The sequence below is a fragment of the Lycium barbarum genome, chromosome 6 (genome assembly GCF_019175385.1).
Source record: "Lycium barbarum isolate Lr01 chromosome 6, ASM1917538v2, whole genome shotgun sequence".
NCBI classification, from domain to species: Eukaryota; Viridiplantae; Streptophyta; class Magnoliopsida; order Solanales; family Solanaceae; genus Lycium; species Lycium barbarum.
In genome coordinates, this window is record NC_083342.1 from 104,985,393 (window position 1) to 104,997,557 (window position 12,165).

The 12,165-nt window shown below is 34.5% G+C and overlaps 1 protein-coding gene across 2 annotated transcripts; it reads right to left on the minus strand.

Moving 5' to 3' along the window:
- Positions 1–1,491: 1,491 nt before the first annotated feature.
- LOC132645190 (putative late blight resistance protein homolog R1A-3) lies at positions 1,492–11,941 on the minus strand. 2 transcript variants are annotated; one of them, XR_009584027.1, is made up of 4 exons: positions 11,786–11,941; positions 10,208–10,320; positions 1,922–5,709; positions 1,492–1,790 (listed from the first exon to the last, which is right to left on the minus strand). XR_009584027.1 is itself a non-coding variant. In XM_060362022.1 (3 exons), the coding sequence occupies exons 2-3, from the start codon at positions 10,265–10,267 to the stop codon at positions 1,975–1,977; spliced, it is 3,795 nt and encodes a 1,264-aa protein (XP_060218005.1). In that variant the 5' UTR covers positions 10,268–10,320; positions 11,786–11,941; the 3' UTR covers positions 1,492–1,974. The 2 variants fall into 2 exon arrangements, 1 of the variants encoding a protein (XP_060218005.1); XM_060362022.1 differs by having other exon boundaries at positions 1,492–5,709.
- Positions 11,942–12,165: the final 224 nt, after the last annotated feature.

Here is a 12,165-nt window from a genome sequence, read left to right on the forward strand (position 1 = left end):
ATTCATATGAATCTCGGAATTTTCTGATTTATGAACCAGAAATCGATATGCTTTACTATTCGTTGCATATCCAATAAAAACACAATCTACAGTTCTTGGTCCTATTTTTACCCTCTTAGGTTTAGAAACTTGCACTTTCGCCAAACACCCCCACACTTTGAAATATTTCATGTTAGGATTTCTTCCTTTCCACTTTTCATATGGGATGGATTGCGTTTTGCTATGAGGAGCTCGATTAAGTATTTTATTAGCAGTAAGAATAGCTTCCCCCCACAAGTTCTATGGTAAACTAAAACTTATCAATAAGGAATTCATCATTTCCTTTAAGATTCCATTTTTCCTTTCTACAATCCTATTACATTGAGGCGAGTAAGGAGCAGTTGTTTGCTGAATAATGACATATTACAAACAAATTTCTTCAAAAGGAGATTCATATTCGCCATCCCTATCACTTCTGATCATTTTAATCTTTTTATTTAGTTGTATCTCAGCTTCATTTTTGTATTGCTTGAATGCATTATTTGCTTCATCTTTACTATTAAGTAAATAAATATAACAGTATCTTGTGTTGTCATTAATATTATGAAACACTTTTTCCCACTGCAAGATGGTATTGACTTCGTGTCGCAAATATCAGTGTGAATTAAGTCTAAAGGATTTGAAAGGATGTTGAACATACTTTGATTCCACACATATTTGACACTCGGTTTATTACATTCAAATTTAGACAATATTTTTAAATTAATCATTTTCCACAATGTTTTGAAGTTGACGTGACCCAATTGTGACAAAAACAACATTTCTTTTGACAAAAACCAAAAAAAGAAAAAAAAAAAAGACAAAAGACAAAATGGAACAACCAAGGAAAATCACTCTCAATTGAGAAAGAATTAAAAACTTGCCTCCCCCCTTGTATTCATTCAACAGATGGGGTTCCAAGCAAGTTGTCAATTGATTAAAAACAAATTGAATCCAAAATACAATAAAATTTCTTCTATAATAATAAAATAAAGAAGTTGTAATCACTATGTGAATCTTCACTAACCGTTTTATAGTTGCATCCGGTGTTGAGTTACATCTAGGTAAGCTCAATTCGAACCTTAATCTAATCATATATGTTATTATGTTTATGGTCAATATAAAGCATCTTACCTCATATTCATATAGGAGTACAATATGAAAATGGAAATATCGGTACCCTGAGGGGTAAATGTTCCTCCTAAAAAACAAAGCTTGTGCATTACAGATATGGGAAGCAGTTGCAAACATTATCAATCACCAAGTTTGTTGCATTGGAATCTCTCGATAACTTCATTACCTAAAGAGTTACACATGTTTGTGATGATAGTATCTCTTGAAAGATTTTTAAAATTTGAAAAAATTGAGATATAGGATATTTTTCATATAACTACAGAAGTTGCCAACCTTTTGTTTCACTTCCTTCTTGCTCTACATAGCAGAGGGTCAGCAGTCCCATGTATGTTTCTTGGCTTGAGGAGTAATATATGATATGCATACAATTCAAGCCATTCCAAAGAAGAAAAGAGAGTATACAAGAACTACTATTTGAAAAAACAAAACTTGGATTTAACTATAAGCACACAAAATGAAGAAAAAGGGCGGAAATTGAACAAAAGTTCCGTGATAACAATAGGAATACAACTCCATGGCTTATTCACCACAACAGAATAAAAGAAAAAGGAGGGAAATAGATGTCTGAGGATTTATCCTTAGCCTCTAAAGCTGATGTATCGGCAAAGGGAATTGTAACTGTCTTCTTTACATGCGCTCTGCAAAGAACATTACAGAGTGTCAAAGCAATTGGAAAACAATTGAAAGAAAAACTACTCCATTTTATGTGGCACTCATTTTTTTTCTTTTTAAATGAAATGGAGTAGGCAATAAGTTTGTCTGTACTCACAAATTTCCATGGGTAAGAGCACTCAAGCCTTTTTACCCAGGGTTGCTTCAAAGCTACTTAAGTAATGGGATATCATTCAGCCCAAGGACCTGAAGCTCCTTCCCTCCCATCATATCTTCAAAATATTGCTTAATATTCAGAGCAGAATCTACAAGTTGAGGGCACTTTACAAGTTTGATAATTTTCATTGTACAAATATCCCCGAAACTAGGCGGAATCTCCTCAAGCTTATGGCAATCCAACAGTTCTAATTTCTCAAGCACAGGAAAGGATTCCTCTCCAACCTCCCACTTAGCAAGACTCACTTTTAACCCCAAAATTTTGAGTTTATCAAAGGTGTCTTCCTCCCCCATGTTCCATTCCTCCCCCTTGATGATTGTATTTTGAAGGTATAGCTCTTCAAGGTTGGTAAGTCTCGCTATTGTTGATAGTGAATCGGATGTCAGAGGTAAGTAACACAACACCAACATTTTCAAATTCGAAGGGAAGTGAAAATCCCACGGTCGATTTGTTGCTACAGAGGGCCCGCTGTTATTTGAATTTGAACTTTCAAAGCGAACACAGAGGATTTCTAGTTCAGTTAAGATATCCAATTTTGGGAACCAATATCGCTCTGTTGAGCAATCCCATGATTCCTTGAGAGAACAGTGAAGGCTTTGAAGATTGGGAAACCTTTTGAAAATATCCTCTGTTTCTTTTGAATAGGAAAGCTTGAGATGCTCTAATGTTCTCAAGTTCTCTAACTTTGAGTCCTCTGCTATCAGTATTGGTTCATCTATATCCAAATTAAAGAACGCACTATGTTTTATGCTCAGTATTCGCAACTTTACAAGATTCCAAATTGTCGGGAATAGTACCAAGGGTGGTCCTTTGTTTTCCACAAACAAAGTTTCCAGATTCCAGAGGTTTGAAAAAGATGCAGGCAAAGATTTAACTTCTGTATAGATGTTTAAGTACCTCAAATGAACCAACATGCATATTTCATTCAGCAAAGAATCTTTCACCAAAGAGTTATCCAGTTCCAGGATCAAAACTCTAAGAAGCCTCAAGTGTCTTAGGTGACATATATCAGAAAGACGGTCGTCCAACTTGTCTCCAGTTATCTGCAAAGAATAGAGGTGTTTACCAGAATGCCTTTGCTTTTTTGAACCGACCAGGATAAAATTGTTAAGCCCAAAGTGCTCCTTATCATAATCAATGATCATTCGACGTGGCATCAAATCTGAAGAAGAAGAAGAAGAAGAAGAAGAAGAAGAAGAAGAAGATGGAGTACTTGAACTTATCCGGTCAAAGAACTTTTCCTTTCTTGCTTTTATCAAACAAAAGTCATGCACAAGATCATGAAGTTGGCAAGTATGATGATAATCTATCTCATTGAAAAAAATTACCAAGTTACTGGAAATTAAATTATCCATCACTTCTTCCCCACTCTTCATCTCAGTCTGTTCTACAAGTCCTTCGGCAAGCCAAAACCTTTTCAAAGTTCTGACTCTAATTATTCTCTCCTTCCGAAAACTTGCAAAGTAAAGCAAGCATGGCTTAAGGTGATCCGCTAAATGGTCATAACTTAATTCTATAACCTTCGTCACTTCCACTTCATTGTTGAAAATAAAGGAACTCAAATTATTTCGAACTTCAAGCCACACATTTTTTTCCTTTTCCTTCCTTGCTATGACTCCGGCGATCAGATCAACCACCAAAGGAAGCCCTTTACAATTTTGGGCTATTTGTTTTCCAACATCCAATAGTTCTTCGGGGCAACTTTCTGTTCCAAATACCCTTTTCTCTATTAACTCCCAACTTTCTTCTAATCTTAGCAATCGAAGGTTAAGAGGATCACTATCGTGTTTTCCATGCAAAGCCACTTTCTTTTCTCGAGTCGTCAAAACAATTCTACTTCCTTTCTCAACTTTAGGAAAAGGACTTGTTAATGTATCCCATGAATCAGTATCCCACAAGTCATCTAACACTATAAGGTACCTCTTTCCAAACAGATGTTTCCGCAGCTTATCAGCAACATCACGAATCTCATTCAAGCCAGTGACTTGATTAAAAAATTTCTCCAACAACTTCTTCTCGTCATATTCTTGGCCGACTGTGCACCATGCGCGAATGTCGAAGTGACTAGAAACTGATTCATCTTTGTATACTCTGTACGCCAAAGTAGTTTTACCCGAACCCGGCATACCAGTGATCGAAATGACATCTAGATCTGCAGGTCCACTGGTAAGCTTCCTAATTATCCAGTTTGTCTCCTTCTCAAAACCTACAAATATTTTATCAGCTGTTAGTGACTTGCTTTCACTTGGCTTGTTGGGAGAGTTTGCAACAATAAGGCCCCTGGGCTTGGGAATCTTCTCATGTAAATTGGAGACCTCTTCTTTGATAAGGTTAATCTTCTCTATGGCAATGGGAAGTGAGAAAATAAGATGTAAGAGACTATTATCTCTGGCAATAATTGAATCAATGACATCTTTTGCCTCATATGCCACATCTAGAACACGTTCCCAAAGATCTTTATATAAATCTTGCTCAGCATTCACGAAGAAAGATCTTATAAATTCTAGGTCTTCTTTCACCAGTCCAATTTCTTCCTTTATCAAAGCAACTGAATAAGCATTGGAATCTAGCAAATCATTTAAGTGTATGAGTAGCAGACGAATAAAGAACGATCCATCACTCATGGGGAAGCAACGCTGAGATGAGTCTGGGTCTTTCAAGTACACATGCCTGAGATCTCCCTTCAGGGGTTCAATATCTTTTAGCAAATCTAGAGTTGCACGGTTTGTCTCATCGGTACCGTCTTTATTCTTTGATTTCTCTTCTAAGTCACGAACAAGAGTTGATACCTCCTTGGTAAGTGCTCCAACACGTGCCAAGAGATCAAATAATTTATCATGATGAGTAAAGTCCTTGGGCACATCAGCAAGAATAATTAATAGGAACTCTATCATGATATGAATGTTTCGAGCCCCTGAAGTGCTAGAGGTAAAAACAGTTATCATGTGCTCTTGTAGATGAATTAGATATTCCTTAAGAATGGTCGGAGAGGTTTCCCCGAGCTGCTCAATGAAATTCCCAACTTCTATTGATGTTGAAGCTTTCAAATTTATAACACATATGTGCATCACCTCCATTTCAATTGGAATAATTTTCAAAAATAGATGAGCTAGCTTGAAGAGATGAGAATTTCCATCAATTTGATCATTCCAAATGAAGTATCCTGTTCTCTCAGCCATACATTGTATCTGAGGCAAGACATATTCAACAATCTCATGCTCAACACAACCATTTACTATCAACCCATGAAAATCTCTTATGTTGCGACATACATTCTGAATAATCTCATATTCAGTCACTAACGGATAAATACGTTCAGCACGATACTTCAATAGATGATGGAGATTCAGAAGGAGAAAGTTCAACTGATCCTCGGTCAAGGTGGCACTTGATTTAGAACGATGATGTGAGCTGATACAGTCATCCATATTGTTGGTGAGGCTAGAAATGACATGACGCATGTTGTATTTATGCCCGACGTTGTTGTCAACATCATCCAAAATTGATTGAAGCAAATTCTCAACCTCTTGTCTTTTGGCAGTCATAATATCTTTAAACTGCTCCAAATCGGAATAAGAAGGCTGGAGATATGTACAAATAAATGCCAACTCTGATTTCAGCTTTTCAACTCGATCCACATCAAGACCTTTTTTATTTTCCTTGGGCTTTAACCTCTCCATGAAATCCAGAACATTGACAATGTCCTTGTGAAGATCAGAAAACGACACCTGCCAAAAGACCAAATGTTATATCAAATATTTTACTCTATACAGGCAACTAACATTAGCTGTAAAAGATAGTTGTAGAGGGCTTTCTTCTAAATAGGCTACCGGATATGATCTAAACGTTCGGCTTGCAGTCATAACTTATTATATCACAAAGAAAGAATTTTTAAGATAGATTGTTAATCCTCTATGTATGTGTTCTTAGTGTTTGAGAAACTGATTTCCTTCCCTTCAAATATGTTTAATTGTTTTTATAATTTTACTAATACATAAGTAACCTTCAAATTAACCCGAGAGTTTATGCCCAGTATTACCTTCCACCCATAGGTACTCCTATCAACTCTTTAGTTATTTAATTTAACCGATTCTTTACTTAGTTATGTAATTTAATTTATTAATTCATTTAACTTGAATCTAATTTGGGTTTAGCCAATTAGGTGAAAATTCCGTGAGAGTAATGCATTTCTTAGTCATTTCTTTATTAGTAATGCAAAGCCAAAGTTTACTTGTGGGTTTTTCAAACTTCTCTTTTCTTCTATATGAAATGCAAATGTCCCTCATAGGTGGTGGAGAGTCTTTCCTTCCACTTTATATAGAGAAACACTTTTTGGGATAGTAAATGGGCTAGAATAAGAGAGTGATCTCACATAAATGAAAATTGGGCTAGAATAAGAGAGTGGCCACACGCACAATCACTTTTCATACCTATATATTTAGAGGTCTACCTTTGGTGACAGATATACTAAAAAACATATCTTTTCTCCTTCATATGTTTTTCCATTCTGATTTCTGGGCCATTCAGTTAGTGTAAACTCTAAACTTCCAGCCACTAGTGACCTTGGGGAGCGTACCGGGCTAAACGATTTGCACTGTAGTCGGTCCGAAATCGCTTTCAAGATAGTGGCTTGCCACGACACAATCGTGATTTGATAAGTTATTTTCTTGTTTTACTGTTTCTGTACCAATATTGTTTTGAATTTTACTAACAAATTCTACTAGAAGTAGTTATTCTTCTCTACTTCATACAAGTTATTCTTCTCTACTTCATACATTTTTCCATTCTGATTTCTGGGCAATTCAGTTAGTGCAAACTCCAAACATCCAACCACTAGTGACCTTGGGGAGCGTACCTTGCTAAACGATTTACACCGTAGTCGGTCCGAAATCGCTTTCAAGACAGTGACTTGCCACGACACAACCGCACAACCGTGATTTGATAAGTTCTTTTCTTGTTTTACTGTTTCTGTATCAATATTGTTCTGAATTTTACTAACAAATTCTACTGAAAGTAGTTATTCTTGATCCATGTGGGATAGATTTTGGAATAATTAGTTGCGCGAATTACCATTCTGTTAGGGGGAAATTCGACTATAATTTGTTGGGAGAATTCCAGTAATGTATAATTTAGCACACAAAAGTACATTTGCGTAGCCATATTTTTAAATTACAAACCTATGACCCAACAAATTATGGCAGCAGCTTGTATATACAACATTATACAACTTTATACAATAACTACTGTAGACAATGTATAAACTTTGTATAAAAATGTATAATAATGTATAAGAGGTGTTTATACACACTTCTACAATGTTATACAGTGTTTATACATATTTCTATACTATATAAAAGTGTAACATAATGCATGTGTTTTATACACACTTTACCCCTAAAATAACACCAACATTAGAAAGAGATTTGAAGGAAAAAATAGCATCTTGGAGTTTGATATGGGGGGTGGCTATCTAGGGTAAATAAAAGTTTTTTAATATGGGATGGAGGATACAAAATGCAAAAAAAAAAATGGCCATTTCGGGTAAATAATTTACCCAAAATGCCATACAATGTTATTTTCCCTAATTTATTTTGGATTTTGATTAGTTGGATCGGGGATTACTTTTAGGTTGACTTTGTATTTATAGCTTAAATCCTTCCCTTCCTCTAACTTAGAAATTAAAAGAAACTCATTGTTAATTTTTTATTTTTATTTTTAAATACGGAAAAGGGCCTAAAGTGCCCTCCAACTATTAAAATTGATGCAAAAATACCCTTCATCTACCCTTGAGCCCCCAAATACCCCTGTCATCCATCTTTGAGCCCCCAAATACCCTTGTCATCCACCTATGGGGTCTAATACACCCTTATTTCTAATAGCCCCATGTTGACACCCAATTTTGTCCATCCTTTCGTCCAATTTACATCGTTGAGCCTCTAGTTTATTAGAATGTTAATTATACTTTCACAACCTGTAGTTAAATTTCTTGATGATCTCTATTGCTATTACTATTATTGCTGCCTAGAAAAAAAATCACTCATGCATTTATTCTCCTTCTAGCTTAATTGCAGCGCTAATCCTATTCTTATTCTCTATAAATATTTATTTAAATATATTTTTTGTATTAGTGTCACACTTATAGTTATTGTTATGTTTCTATGATTACTTTACTATTATAAGAGATAAAACTATTTACCAAAATATTTTGTCCCTCTATATTATGAATATCGAGAAAATCTATTTGAAATTACTATATTCCCCAAATAAACCAAATAAAAATCTCACCAATTTCATAAAGTTTCTACCCAGCCCATAATCCGTTTCCAACTAAAAATCCCTAAAGGCATTAGGTTACCCCCAAAACCAAATATGCATAACCCATTGTTATTTACTCAAAATTCTTAAGACCCCGTCATCTCTAAATTTTCTTAAAATCAAACATTCCCCGATTCTCGTCGAAATCCCACAGCTACAAAATCCCTTTGTTTGTACCTTTTATATTCTTTCATTTATTCTAGTTTGATTTTTTCTTCTCTTCTCTTTTCAATTCCAGTTTCTTTCCTTAATTCACTCACCTTAATTTCTTACTAGTAATCATAAAAATCATAGCTTAATATTTGCCTTAAATGCGAAATCGAAACTTTCCTCTTTTCATCTAATATGCCAAGAACAAAATGACAGAAGTTTGGACCCGAATCTATTTGAAAAATCCGTCCAAGTTCAAGATTAATAATAATAATAGTAGTAGTAGTAGTGGTGGTGGTAGTGGTGGTGGTGATGATAAAAGTAATAATAATAGTAATAGAGATCATCAACAAATTTAACTACAAGCTGTGATAAAAAAAAATATAATTAATATTCTTATAAAATAGAAGCTCAACGATGTAAATTGGATGAAAGGATGGAAAAAATTGGGTGTCAACATGGGGTTGTTAGAAGTAAGGATATATGAGACCCCATAGGTGGATGGCATGGGTATTTGGGGGCTCAAAGGTGGATGTCAGGGGTATTTGAGGGCTCAAAGGTGGATGGAGGGTATTTTTGTACCAATTCTAATAGTTCGAGGGTATTTTAGGCCCTTTTCAGAAAAATATAAGATATATCAAGAATAAAAAAAAATCTAGATATATGTATGTCACATGAATAACAATGAAAATGGAAATGTTCTTTTTCTTGAGAAAAAGGATGTCTACAAAATTAATTGAACAAAAGAATTATATCATAAAGAACAAATTAGTTAAATCATATTTTTGTATATTAATAATAATGAGTTTAAGAAGTTATTATGAAAATTAAAATAAAATAGGTAAGAATAACTACAAAGGAGCGTAAACAAAATCAAATTTGAGGGAAACCAACTTTTGTTGATACAAAACAAACATAAATGACTTCAGTAGGGAGTTTCTGGTTGGATGACCATTTAAGTTATTCACTCAGGTATTTAATATGAGTTCACGATTGTTTAGGGGGTTCTGTGAACACTTACCCCCTGTTTGGATGGCTGTTTCCCATGGTTCATTAATGTACAGTATGATACGGTATAGTATGATCTTGTATTGTATTGTACTGTATTAATAAATACAACGCTTGGATGGATTGTATCCTTCACCGTGGTTTAATAACATTTTTATTGCTTGGTTTGACTGTATGATACTGTATAATAACATGTAAGTTTACTATAATACCCTTAACCCTTAATTACAAACTAGTTTATACATTTTAATAAAACTAAGATACAGAAAAAAAATAGGACTTTCAAAATAAGTAAGTGGTGGGTAGGGGTGGTCATTAGGTGGATGGTGGGTTGGTGGAGGGGTGGGTGGTTGTGGGTTGGGGGCGGGGTGGGGTGATGGGTGGTGATTGATGGCAGAGGCTAGGGGTGGTAGGGGTGGGGGTGGAGTTGGGGTGGTAGAGGTGAGTGGTGGTGGGGTGGTAGGGTGGGTGTGGGGGTAGAGGGTGGGGTGGGGGTGGAGTGGGTTTGGGTGTGATGGAGGTGGGAGGGGGTACAATGGGAAAATAAAATACGTAACCACGCAAAAACCACCAAATTTTTTGTTACAAAATTTGGGCTTATATAACCACGAGTTTGCAATACCGTACAACATAATTTTAAGAACAATAGAAAAAAACATGATTTCATAGAAAATAATACATTAATGAACCACGGAAAACAACCATCCATACAGGGGTTAATATTTAGGTACGAAACTCGCAAAACATTGATACCTCTAAGTTGTTCGCTTCCCCTTTATCTCTTGCTCCTTCATTTTCTTGTCCTCTTTCCATGCTAATTTTTCAATGTTAGAAGTAACTTGTCCTTCCTTCAAAATTCTCAAAATCTGATGTATAAAAAGTAAATAAAAACATTATCAGGTGAAAGAAGAGGAATAAGGAAGATAAAAGGTAACAAATATGATTTCTCATCTTTATTAGTAGGTTTAAAATGGTTCCTTAAGTATTACTTGAGCAGTTTTGGTCCATTAAATTTATCAAAAATGAGCAGTTTTGGTCTCCGTCAAATATTTACCAAACTCTGATTATAAAATTTAGGGAAAATGCCTAAAATACACCCCAAACTTTTACCGGATTTGCCGTAACACACCTAACCTTTACGGGATCCTATTACCCCTAATTATATTTTTAAAGTATTTCTTTGGCATTTATCTGAAAAAATCAAACCAAAATCCAACGTGACACAAGCCAAAACTCGATTATGAAAGGATATACTGATTCACAAGATCAAATTCAAAGAGAATCAGCTACTTTCTCCATGAAAAAAATAAGATTGTAGGAGAGAATTCTAATTTTTTGTTTTGTTCAAAGAGTGAAATGACCTAAAAATGACTGGACTCTTTATTTTTTAGCATTTTGTTTAGCACATGCTTGAATTGTTATCCAGCTCATTCGATAAATGCCAAAGAAATGCTTTAAAAATATATTCAGGGGTAATAGGACCCTGTAAAGATTAGGTGTGTTACAGCAAATCCGGTCAAAGATTGGGGTGTATTTTAGGCATTTTCCCTCAAATTTAACTAGACTTTGCGGCCCGGGGTGGTTGGGGGGGGAGGGGGGGAGGATTAACCAAAACACTAGAAATTTGCCATTAATATTCCAGAAACCGCAACATAAAAAAAACTGCACAAAAAATAACGAAAGTTGTGGCTCAAAAAGTTGCACTAGACTTTTGAAATAGACAAAAAAAAAAAGTATAAACTACAAAATTCATACTTCAATGTCTGGCAAAGATCAAAACTCTAAAGTGTGAGGACTTTTTGACAAACTTAAAGAAGCAAAATTGGTAAGAGTGATATTCAAGCACTATTTTGAACCAGATTATTAAATTTAACTGGAATTGTGGGTGGAAAAAAAAAAAAAGATTTACCCAAAACACAAGAAATTTTCCATTAATATTCTAGAAACCGCAACATAAAAAAACTACACCATACACTAAAAATAGACTAAACATAATGAAAGTTGTGGCTCAAAAAATTGCACTTGACTCTTGAAATACACAAAAAAAAATATATATATAAACTACAAAATTTCTACTTCAATGTCTGACGAAATCAAACTCACTTTTGGCAAACTTAAAGAACCAAAATTGTTCCGAGTATTTTGAACCTTGTACGAAAGATTAGAAACTGTTTTTGTCATTTTCTTGAAGACAAAGAAATTGAAGAAAGAAGCATAAAAATTCATAGCAGGAAACATTTTTGCAGATATAACCACACATAAAAGTTTAGATTAACCAAAAATTAAACAAACTATTAGAGACTAATTAAGAGCCTGAATGAGTTGACTAACCCTTTTAGTTGATGAAAATTCTGAGAATACCCTTTGCTTTGCTCTGTTTATTGATCCAAAATTCTGGAATTAAAGAGAGTATGGAGGAGGAGGAGGAGGAATAATGACACCAAACCATTGAGCTGGTTTTAATGTTATAAAAAGACCAAAACGACTTCTTTTAGATATGGCAAATACAATTAAACAATTCGTTATAACAACATTTCATTATAACGGCTTGATTTTTTCTATAATAGCATTTTTATCATTAATAGTAGTGACATTTATTATAATGATACAATCTTTGTAAAGTTGACTTTCTATAACAGCTATACTCAAATATTATATAATACTCCCTCAGATTTAAAAAGATTGTTCACTTATCTATTTGAATCGGATAG